Source organism: Ornithorhynchus anatinus, chromosome X2 (assembly GCF_004115215.2).
Source record: "Ornithorhynchus anatinus isolate Pmale09 chromosome X2, mOrnAna1.pri.v4, whole genome shotgun sequence".
NCBI classification, from domain to species: domain Eukaryota; kingdom Metazoa; phylum Chordata; class Mammalia; order Monotremata; family Ornithorhynchidae; genus Ornithorhynchus; species Ornithorhynchus anatinus.
Genome location: NC_041750.1, coordinates 7777714 through 7789468, shown reverse-complemented (window position 1 = coordinate 7789468; position 11755 = coordinate 7777714). Strand labels below are relative to the sequence as shown.

Sequence of the window (11755 nt, the reverse complement as noted above, 5' to 3'; positions counted from 1 at the left end):
GAGATTGTGAGCCCCGAGTGGAGACAGGGACCGTGTCCAACGCGATCTGCCTGTCTCCACCCCAGCGCTTAGTACAGTGCCCGGCAGAAAGTAAGCGCTTAACAGATACCTCAGTTATGACTATTATTATTCATTATTATTACCCTGCCGCACTGCCCTCCCCCCCCCCGACCCCCTCCGCCCCGGCCCCAGGTCCTCTGGAGGTGGGGGAGCAGTAGGGGGGGAGGTGGAGGCCGAGCGGGAGGTGGAGCCTGGGCTGGGGGGCGGAGAGGAGCCAGCAACAAAGGGAAGGGAGAGGAGGAGGACCGAGGGGCGGGACGGGGTGCGAGTGGGGGGGGGGAGGGGGGCGGCGGCCCCGGCCCGCAGAGGGGGCTTCGCTAGCTGGGGTCGGGGCCGCGGGGGCCCGGGCGGGGCCGAGTCCCCACGATGCGGCCGCTGCCAACGGCGCTCCTGCTCCTGCTGCTGCTGCTGCTGCTGCCGCCGCCGCCGCCGTGCCGAGCTCCGGCCGCTCAGGTACCGGAGGAGGGGAGCGAGGGGCGGGGAGACACTCGGCTCGGAACCCGGGGCAGGGAGGGGCTCGATGGTCGGGAAGGGGTGAGCACCCCGGAGCGGCGGCGGCGGCGGGGGGAAACTTAGAGGTCGGGTGGGGCAACTCAAGCTGGAAAAGGGTCTCCGCGGCGGGGGGCGATGTTCAAGAGCCGGGGTTGGGGGGGCAGGGGAGGGGGAGTCTGGATCCTCCCAGCGCTTTTGTGAGTAGAGATGCGAGCACACAGCTGAGCTCTCGCTCTCTCTCACACACACATTCACATCTACACGGGCACACTTTCACATTGACACACACGGTCCCGATCCCATATGCGCAGACGCGTCTTTTCACACACATACACACACGCGTCCTCCCACATTGGCCGTCTAGCCCCAGACGCACCCCCGAATTCATACACACAGTTACTTACAAAAACAGTCCCTCATCCGTACGCGCACACAGGCACGCTCCCTCATTCACAGTCTCACCCACGTTCTCACAGACACTGCCACGCTCCATCATCACACGCCCACATTCACACACACGCACACAGGCCCACTTCCACATCTACACACACGTTCTGCAGCCATGCTTCCTCAGCGACCCCTACATACACATAAAGAGACCTCCCCTCAATCGCACCCTTGTTCGCCCGCCAAAATGCTCCCCCCATTCCCATGCTCGCAAATTCACAAAGATTCCCTCCTTCACCCAGTCACATAGGCACACTCGCATGTGTGTAAAATCACCCTCGATCCCCTACCTACCTAGAGTTACGTATCGTTCCGCACAGCCTCCCGTAGTCACACACACGCGTTCACCATTACACACACTGGCAGACCCACACATTTCATGGTCTCACACGATCGCAGTCATGTACATAACGTCTTTCTCTTTCACACATATATACGGAGTCATATCCAGTACCGGCCCGGGTGTCACCCCCACCCTGCCTTTCTGGAGCCTGGAATGGGGTACGAAATGATAGAATTTCACATTTCTGGGTCTTTTCACTGCCCTCCCCGCCTCCCGACGAGATTTCCTAAATCATTCCCTAGCCCCATCGGTGAAGGGTAGAAGGTGGGTTGTCTGCCTTTCCGGTCCAGGAATGATCCGCATTTCATTCTCTGGATATCACCCGTCGTACCAGTGTAAACAATACTGCATGCTCCGGAGGGGTTGTAAATCATCTGCCAGTATAGGCGGGGGAGATTGGCCCCGCCTCTTGAGTCGGCAGTTGTATTCATTCATTCGATGGTATTTTTTAAGCGCTTACTGTGTGCAGAGCACTGTACTAAGCGCTTGGGAAAGTACAATACGGCAATAAAGAGTAACAATCCCTGCCCACAACGAGCTCACGGTCTTGGGGGGAGGGGGGAGACAATACAAATAAACAGACATCGATATAAATGAATAAAATTAAAGATATATACATAAGTGCTGTGGGGGGGCAGGGGAGGGGGGGAAGAGCAAAGGGAGCAAGTCAGGGTGACGCAGAAGGGAGGGGGAGATGAGGAAAAGTGGGTAGTTACCGCCTGCTAGGTAACTTGCTCTGGAGTATGTGGGGGGGGGGGAGGGGGAGCGCGAGAGTATATGTTCATTTAAGAGAAGCAGCTTGGCTTAGTGGAAAGATCCCGGAGCTAGGGAGTCAGAGGAAGTGGGTTCTAATCCCGGCTCTGCCACTTGTCAGCTGTGTGACTGTGGGCAAGTCACTTAACTTCTCTGTGCCTCAGTGACCTCACCTGTCAAATGGGGATTAACTGTGAGCCTCACGTGGGACAACCTGATTCCCCTGTATCTCCCCCAGCGCTTACAACAGTGCTCCGCACATAGTAAGCGCTTAACAAATACCAACATTATTATTATTCTTATTAAGTGGGTTCTAATCCCGACTCCGCCACTTGTCTGCTTTGTGACCACTTAACTTCTCTGGGCCTCAGTTACCTCACCTGTAAAATGGGACGACCTGATCACCCTGTATCTACCCCGGCGCTTAGACCAGACCAGGCCCGAACCTTTAACCTTCCAGTTTGGGCTCCCCTGCCTTTTTCTTCTACCCCTGGCCCCGAACCCTTCTCGTTCCACTTTGCCCCCCACCCCCGACCTTAGCCTTGCAGACCTGGTCCCCAAGCCTTCCCCTTCCAGTTCTGCCCTGAACCCTTCTGGTTCCACTTTGGTTCCCCCCAACTTTGCATCGCATATCTGGCCCTGAACGCTTCTTGTTCCAGTTTGGGCCCCCTGGGCTTTGCCTTGCAGGCCTGGTCCCCTTCCCCTGTGTGCTTGGCATATAGTAAACGCTTAGCAAATACCATCGTTTTTATTATTCTTGTTACTGTGAGATGGGATGGGGCGAGGGACCAGCCGTTGCCATGGGATTAGGGTTGTATTCCTGCATGCCTCACGGTGGCGCTGTGGGACCACAGACAGTGCCTTTAAATGGTCAGTCCACTCCTGTCCCCCGCGGCTCCCGGGAATCTTACCCTTCCCCCCTCCCCCCCAACCCCCCCAATCTTCCTGCCCCAGCCCCATCCTGACCCACTGCCTGGATCGCTCCCTCCGGGCTGGAGGTGGGGCCTGGAGCAAGAGAGCTCAGGTTCACAGAAGGAAGCGGTGCGGCGCAGTGGATGGAGCCCAGGCCTGGGAGTCCGAAGGACCTGGGCTCTAATTCTGCCTCTGCCACTTCTCTGCTGTGGGACCCTGGGCTGGTCACTTAACTTCTCTGTGCCTCAGTTGCCTCGTCCGGAAAATGGGGATTGACACTGAGAACCCCATGTGGGTCAGGGATTGTGCCTACCTCAGTACTTAGAGCAGTGCTTGGCGCATAGTAGGCATTTAACAAATACCATAAAAAAGGAAGGTGTTTCCCAAGAAACCCACCTCTATTTCCATGCCCCCAGTAGCTTCTGGACCCCAGCAGTGGCCCTGCACAGGAACGAGCTAAACTGAGAGTACTGAATCCCAATTCCCCCCTCCCCTCAACCCTATCCTTCTACTCTCCCATCCCCATTTTTCATCCCTTCCTCCCCTCGTTATCATCTTCCTCTCTTCCGTTCTCTTCCTTTCCTGACACGGGGTTCGGTCGGATTCACACCTGCGTGGCTGCCGGACCTAAAATTCTCAGGATGCCTACTCATGCGGAAGGCGGGGGCCCAGACCTCTTCCATCACTAAACTCGGACATCAGAGAGGCTAGTGTGAGAACAGTAATCCGGTGGGGTGGGCCAGCCCACACATGACCCCCAAACCTCTAGGTGCAAGAGCAGAAAAACCCCGAGTGTGGGACTCTCAAACAGGCCATTCTGCCCAATTATAGAGCATTTCACCTAGAGACCCTGTTCTCAGTAACGCTGTACTGCATTCTGGGTGTAGGCGGGAAGCTTTGGCTAATTTCTGGGGGTTATGAAATGGGCTCATTATAGTTCCTCTTTGTCCTGCTCCGGAAGGATCTGTGGGTGTGAGTGATATACAGGGGCTCGGAGAGCCCCTCGAGATGGGTCATGGAGTTCCAGCTCCACAAATGGTTCTTCGGCCCCAAGATCTGAGGGAATCTGTGTGATCCTGGGACCAGTCTAGCCAACTTTGGGCCTTCAATCATTTTGGCAGAAGGGACAGCACTTATGTACATATCTGTAACATTTTAATGGCCCTCTCCCTCTCTAGACTCTGTCCCCCCTTGTAGAAAGGGATCGTGTCTACCAACTCTGTTGTATTGTGTTTTCCCAAGCACAGTGCTCTGCACGCAGTAAGCACTCAATAAATCCGATTGATTGATTGATTGATTGATTAACTCTCCAAGGTGCTAGGGGTGACAAGTCTTCTAGGGTTCATTCTGGCTATGCTCCTTCCGTGGCTCAGGTAACGAGCTTTCTGACAGCATCTCGGCCAGGCCCCTGGGCTATTTGGGGAAAACTGGGGATGTTAAGCCCTCTTCCCAGTCAGCAGGGCTCAGGGGGAAACTTGAATACTGAGATTCGATGGGAGGCGGAGGAGGAGATTGTGAAGGTTCCTGGATCACGGGAGTTACGCTGTGTCTATTTCTGTCTGCTGGTCTGTCCACATCCCTGGGGCTAGTGCCATCCCATGCTGGCCCATGGGGGCTCACCAAGACAGATGCAGTAAAGGGGGTGGATAAAGAGGAGGGGAATCAGAGAGACAGACCCAAGGGGCGAAAACAGCTAGACATTGAGTCGGGGAGGGAGGAAGGAAGACAAGCATGGGGGTGGGTAGGAAAGACATTTGGAGGAGAGGACAGATAGATAGACTAGGTGGATAGACGAGCAATCAGTAATACTTGTTCGGCACTTTAAGAAAGTACAATAGTTAGTAGACATGGTCCCTGACCTCAAAGAGCTTAAAATCTAGCAGAGGAGACAGGTACTAAAATCATTTACAGATAGAAGGAAAAAGGAGATGTGTACATGAATGAGGGTGTGTTAGATATGTACATAAATGCTAAGGGGGCGCACTGGGGTGTAGTGGGAGAAAAGAGTGGATGAGGAGGAGGGAGAGAGCTGATTGAGTGCCTTAAAGCCAATAGTCAGGAGTTTATGCTTGATGCAGAAAGGAAGAGGCAGCCATTGGACGTTTTTGAGGAGTGGGGAGATGTGCGCAGAACCATTTTTTTAGAAAAAACGATCCAGGCTGCCGAGTGATATATGGACTGGAGAAGGGAAAGACTGGAGGCAGGGAGATTAGCAAGGAGGCCGATGCAGTATTCAAAATAAGATCCTACCCGATGCCTGAATCAGTGTGGTGGACGTTTGGATGGAGAGGAAGGGGTGGGTCATAGAGATGTTGTGGAGGAAAAACAGATGGGATTTGGTGACACACTGAATGTGGGAGTTGAAGGAGGGAGGAGTCAAGGATAATGCCCAGAGCGCGGGATTCGGGGTTGAGGAGGTTGATCACGTTGACAACTGTGAAGGGAAAGTTAGGTGGAGGAGACGATTTGGGAAGGGAGATGAGGTGTTTCGGACGTGTTGATCTTGAAATGCGGGCGGGACATCCAGCGAGTGGTTGTCCTGGAGGCAGGAGGAAATGCGAGATTGCGGGGAGGGGCACCTGGGGTATGTGGGGCTGGGGGGAGGGAGGTCGAAGTTGGTGAGGTAGATCTGGGAGTCATCCGCATAGCCATGGGAATGGATGAGCTCCCCAAGGGACTGGCTGTAGAATGAGAATAAAAGGGGACCCAGAACGGAGCTTTGAGAGAGACCACCCCCCAACACACACACACACAGTTGGGGGGTCGGGGGAGGTAGAGAAAGAGCAGGCAAAAGAGACTGAGACTGAGCCGTCGGAGAGGTAGAAGGAGAATCAGGAGAGAACTGTGCTGGCAAAACCGAGGTTAGGTAGTGTTTCCCGAGAAGGTGGTGGTCTACCGTGTGGCAAAGGAGGCGAGGGGCTGAAGCAGGCCAGGGGTGGGAGGGGGAGGGAGGCAGGAGACAGACGGACCCGGGGGCGGACTGCTGGCGCCGTTACAGACATGGGGGGGGGGGGAGGCGGGGGGAGGTGGGGATTTGGGGGGAGACAGACACGGGGGCGGGGAGGAGACAGAGAGACAGACTCGAGAGGGGAAGAAAGGGAGTGGGTGGAGGAGAGAGACATGGATAGCGGAGGCAGGCAGACGCGAGTGGAGGGAGACAGACGTGGGGGTGGACGGGAGAGGAAATAGAGTGACCCGGGGGTGGGTGGTTGGGGGGGCGGACAGACGGACGGATGCCTCTGCCCCGCTTCACTCTCCCACCTCCCCTCCCGCTCCCGGCTGCTCCAGTCCCCGAGACCACTCAACCCCCGAAGACCTCCCCTCCCGCCCGCCCCCCGCGTCTGCGTCTCCCCATCCCACGGTGCGGCTGATCCCGAGGAGACGGCGGGAGGGCTGGGGTCTCGGACTGTGTCCGTGGAGGGAGGGAGATAGTAGAGTCCTGGCTGAACAGGAGAGGGGGCTCCGGGGGGGGGGGGGCGGGGAGGGAAATAATCACCTCCCCCCCCCGCCCGGCTCCCGCCCCAGTCCGCCCCCGCCCCGCTCCCCTGCTAGCCCGCCTCTGACGTCAGGCGGCGGCGGGGACGGGGGGGCGCGGAGAGGAGTGGGGGGTTTATAACGGAGGCGGCGGCGGCGGCCGGGTCCGCTGCGCTGCGGCTCCCCTGCCCCTGCCCGGAACTGCCCGCCGTCCGGACGGTGCCCCCGAGCGGGGGGCTGGGGCGGGGGGAGGGAGGGAGGTCTCCAAAGAGGGTTGTGTGCGGGGGAGGGGTGTCTCCGGGGGGGGGGCGGGCCGGGGGTCAGGGAGGGGGGAGGTGAGGGCGGGGGGCTCCGGGCCGGGGTTGGGGAGGCCGGGGATGAGGCGGGGTCGCCATGTCGGTGCCGCTGCTGAAGATCGGCGCGGTGCTCAGCACCATGGCGATGGTCACCAACTGGATGTCGCAGACGTTGCCCTCGCTGGTGGGGCTGAACGGCACCGGACCCCGCGCCGGCCCCTCCGAGCGCATCGTGAGTGAGGCGGGGGGCGGCGGGGAAGGGGGAGAAGAGAGCAGGGCGGGAGGGAGGGGAGGTCCTGCGGGAGTGGGGCCGGGGGGCAGGAGGTGGGAGGCGGACCCCGAGCCCCGCCGCAGCCCCGTTGAATCGAGCCGCCGAGACCGCCCCCCTCCCCTGACACTTCTGCCCCGTCTCTCTCTCCGTGCCTCTCTCCATCGGGCACTCCGACTCTCCATCCGTCTCGGGGTCGGTCTGCGTCTGTCTGTCCGTCGGTCGTCTCCGTCTGTCTGCCCGCCTCTGGATAGGCCTCCGCTGCCCCGTCACTGACCCTCTCCATTTCCCCCTCTTCCTCCCCGTCCCTTCCCCTCCGTCATCCTCTTCTGGTTCTCCGCTCTTCTGGGGGGAGTCCTCTGACCCCGCACCCTAGCAATCTGGGCACGGTCCCCCTCCTCCCCTGCCCCCCAGGGTCCCCATCCTCTCAACCCTGCCCCCCGCCCCCCTAGGCCGGGCACGGTGTGCCCAGGGTACAAGGGGCGGGGTAAGAAGCAGGGCCGGCAGCCAGGGAACGTGGGCCGGTGCAGGTGCGGGAGGAGGGTGAGCTCGAGGGAAGAGAGAGCGGGGCCGGGGACGGATGGGAGACATTAGATCCATTAGACCTCTGTGCCCTGGTAGACCGAGGCCCTTTAGGGCAGGGTCCGTGTCTTTTTCCGCTTCTGTCTTTACCCGAAATGCCAACTACGGTGCTCGGGCACCCGATAGGCAACCAGTACGGTGCTCTGCACCCAAGAGATGATACTCCATAAATCCCGGAATGGGGCTGCCAAGTTCCTCCACGACACGGCCGCTGGGTGTCCGTGCGTGTTCCTGGGTCTGTGTGGGTGCGTCGGTATGGGGGGGGGGGATACGGTGTCCCTACCGTAGCTTCCTGGAAATCTGGGCAGCCAAGCTTGCGGGAGCTAGAGTGTGAAAGTAAGTGCGAGAGTCAAGTGCAGGAGCCGTGTTTAGCCCTGAGGGAGGAGGCCCCGGTGGCGAGGGTGTTATTTAAAGGTGAACCTATTTAAAGGTGAACCTCTTTTCTGTTCCCGTCCCCCCAGACTCCTCTGTGCCTCTCTCCTGTTTCCTCTTGGAAACTCCCTCAGCTTGGGTTTCATTGACACGGGTCAATACCGGCTCCCTTCCTGCCTCTCTGATCACTGCTTCTCGGTCCCCTCTGCTGACTGGCTCTTCATCCTTCCCTCACTTTTGAACGGGGGTTATCTCCCAAGGCTCAGCTCTGAATCCGCTACACTTTTTATCCTACACTCGTTCTCCCGGGGAGCTCATCCGCTCGCATGGTTTCAACTCCCACCTCTCTGCAGGTGACTCCCAGATCTAAATCTCCAGCCCCGTCCTCTCACCGGCTTTACAATTTCCTTCCGTCTCTGGGACAGCTCCACTTGCCTCCAAGTCCAAACCCTACCGTCACCGCTCCCCCTCCCAGAGCCTTGATCTGCTATCTGTCATGCTTCAGCATGCTGTTTCATCTTGGCCTACTGCTGACCTCTCTCTGGCTGTTGACCCTGAGTGAAGGATGCCTGCCCCAGAAACCGTGTTTTGAGAGAGGGGGCAGGAAGGAGGATTGACCCTCCGCCCCAGGCTTGGCATCGTCGTTTTCCTCTTCCCATCATCTTCATCACCATCACCAACGTCACCATTAAGGTCACCATCACCGGTGCTGACCGAGAGCCTGTAGGCTGGGTAAAACCCTGGCTAGCTCCTAGGGGGAATTTCCCGAAGCAGAGGGCCTGGCCTCTGTTCTTGAGGTGATGACAGTCTAATAGAGCAGAGAGTTACTTGCTCCCTGCAGTCCAGTTTTACCTTTTACTTCCTGGCTAAGGACTTTGGGTAATGGCAGGGTCTGCAGCCCAGGCGGGGTGGAGGTTGGGGGGGGGGGCGCAGCAGCCAACTGGCCCCAGAGGAACGCGCTGCCTTTTCAATTTATCAAAATATTCACAGCCCAGTTCATGAGAGCCCATGCGTGTCTGTACGCATGTGCATGTGTGTCTATATGCGTCTCCTGGTGTGGCTGTCTTTGTATGTTCCTCTCTTCACACGTGTGTGTTTATGTGTGTGTGTGTGTGTTTCTGTGTGTGTGTGTGCGTGTGTGTGTGTGTTTCTGTGTCTCTTTGCACTGAGTTGTGTGTATTCGATCCAGGATTAGGAAAATCCGCAAGCTTCCCCAAGATTTTCCTCTGTGTAACCGAGATTTGCCTGGTGGGACGCACTGTATCGACCCCCCGTCTTCTCCTTCCCCCCGCTTCTCCTCAGCATTCACAATCTGGCCTGGAGGCTGTCCGTGGAGAAGCGGGACGGCAGCCCAAAGGGGGATTGAGCTAGGGTCACCCAGAGACTACCATGGGCAAAGGTCATGACCGTGGGTGAGAGTCGGGCCAATCCAGACTCCCAACCGCAGCAGGTGGGGAGAGTGATTCTTTGACCTTGACCCAGTAGAAGGGTCACCCGCCCCCCCCCCCCCACACACACTTTCTATGCCGGAGACTAACGGCGTAGGTCCACAGTGTTTCCGGAACGGCCTTGGGCCCGGCTCTGGGTCTAAGAGGGCTGAGATCGGTTCTGCTAACAGAGATGAGAGAGGTGGAGGGGGAACAGGGAAGGGGTGGCAGTGGAGAAGCTTCAGGCTGGAGCCAAACCACAGAGAGGAGAAACTTCCCTGTTTTCTTTCCCTTTCCCGGAGCGGGTGGTGTTTTTCCACCACTGATCCAGGGAGAATACTAATGGGCGTGGGTGGGATTATTTATTTATCTCTCTCTGCTGAGGGCTTCTCCTTCTGCAGCTGTCGGAGCCTGCCCTGGCAGCGAGTAAATCCACTGTGTGAGCTGGGGGCTGGGGGTGGGGACTAGGGGCTGGGATTGGCCCCGTGTGGACATGGGCTCTGGATTTTAATAAATGACTGGATCCCGTTTCCTCAACTCCAGCCCCTCCCTCTGCTCCTTCTCCCTCCTCTCTTCCCCCTTCTTCCCCTCCCCCCCTCCATCCTCCAGCTGCTTGTCCAAGTGGAAGAGGGATGAATATTTATAGGGACCTGGCAGTCAAGGAGATTAGAAACAAGTCCACCCAATTGGGACTGTTGAACGAGGTTCTTTCTATAAGTAACCCTCTTTCTTCATCCCCCCCCCCCCCAACCCTTCACCCGCCACAATTCCACCCGACCAAGATGAGGGGCACCCACTGAAGCTGGAGGGTGGTAGGGTCAAAAGAAATAAAAAGAAACACTTAGCAGGTGGTAAGCACATGGAATTCGTTCCCACAGGAAGATGAACAACTGAAAATAACCACGGATTCATGTGGAGTTTGGATAGCTTCACGGGGTGAGTGGTTGATACTGGGTCACTAGAGACCAGGGAAAGACAGGAATGTTGGACGGTTCCCTCCTAATCGTGGGTGGGTGGGCGGTCGTGACCAGGAGGGCCACCATCCAGTGATTCCCCCCAAGCATCCTGAGACCCCTGTCGGAGCCAGAGCCCTGAGCTGGATGGACCCGGACCGTAAGCTCGTTGCGGGCAGGGAATGCGTCTGTTTATTGCTGTACTGTACTCTCCCAAGCGCTTTGTACAGTGCTCTGCACACAGTAAGCGCTCAAATAAATATGATTAAACAAATGACCCGGTAGTGGAATTGCTCGGGGATTGATAGGAGAGACAGAGAGAAACGGAGAGAGATGGACAAGACCCAGAGAGGCAGAGGCAAGTGAGAATTTTTTTTTAAGGGGAAAGTCAGGGATGTCAGAGGGTCCATCTCTGTCCATTAGGATGTGTCCAGGTGGCAACCATCTAACCGTATCCAGATGTCCCTGGTGGAGATGGAGTCCTGGGCTCTGAGGACTGTGGGACTGACCCAGGGTGGCCTGGCTGTCGGCGTAGGACCTCTGATCGCTGATTCCAGCCCAACAGATCAGTTGGCCAGCCGGCGTAGGCAATGGCCCCATCCCCGAAATGCTTCCTCCGCTGCCTCCCTGGAGTGGCTGGATTCATCACGGGGTGACAGATGGCACAGCCGCCCGGACTGACCACGCTTAACCTCCCGATACAACAAACCCAGCCGCCAGCCGCAGCCGACAGACCCGAGACACTAATTCAACACATGGCAGGAAGCACAGGCATCTGTCCAGTCTCTCTCTCCGGAGATCCTGAGGGACAGATGGTGCACATGGGGAGACTGGAGCTGTGGAAGGGGCAGGGAGCAATGTGGCATGGTGGGAGGTAGGTGGGTGAAGAAAGGTGAGTGGTGTTGAGATGCAGGGGTTTCTGGCTGCAGGCGGGTGGTGGAGTAGAGTTTTCAGGTGACAGACTGGATCTTGGTGCACACTGTCCAGATGACAGATGGGGGTCTCTGATGCAGTGTTTTCCGGGGACAGACAGGGCCGTGGTTCCCAGTTTCGGAGCGACACATAGGCCATGGAGTAGAGTTTTCAGGAGACCGTCAGGGCTGCAAAAGAGTGCTTCCAGGTGTCAAACCAGCTGTGATACAGGATTTCCAAGTGACAGAGAGGCTGCAGGGTGGTATTTAGGGCTGACGGACAGACCAAAGGGTCGGGCTTTCTGGCGATGGATGAACCAGGCTGGTTTCAGGGCTGGGGGTCAGGGATGGGACTGGTGGGGGCTGGGCTTTCCCCTCTCCTTTGAGCAGCTGGGAGGGAGGACCTGGCTCTCCCCCTCCAAATGCTCGTTTTTCCCTTAGAACTCCCCAGTCCCAGTCTAGGAA

The 11755-nt window shown here is 57.7% G+C and overlaps 1 protein-coding gene across 1 annotated transcript in view; it reads left to right on the top strand.

Moving 5' to 3' along the window:
* The first annotated feature begins 6828 nt into the window (after nt 1-6828).
* The window catches only part of OLFM2 (olfactomedin 2), a 28899-nt gene continuing 23972 nt past the window's right edge, over nt 6829-11755 (top strand). The window contains exon 1 of the mRNA XM_029053405.1: nt 6829-7009. Within this exon, the coding sequence (XP_028909238.1) occupies nt 6875-7009 (135 nt within the window). The 5' untranslated portion in view covers nt 6829-6874. The remainder of the gene's footprint in view (nt 7010-11755) is intronic.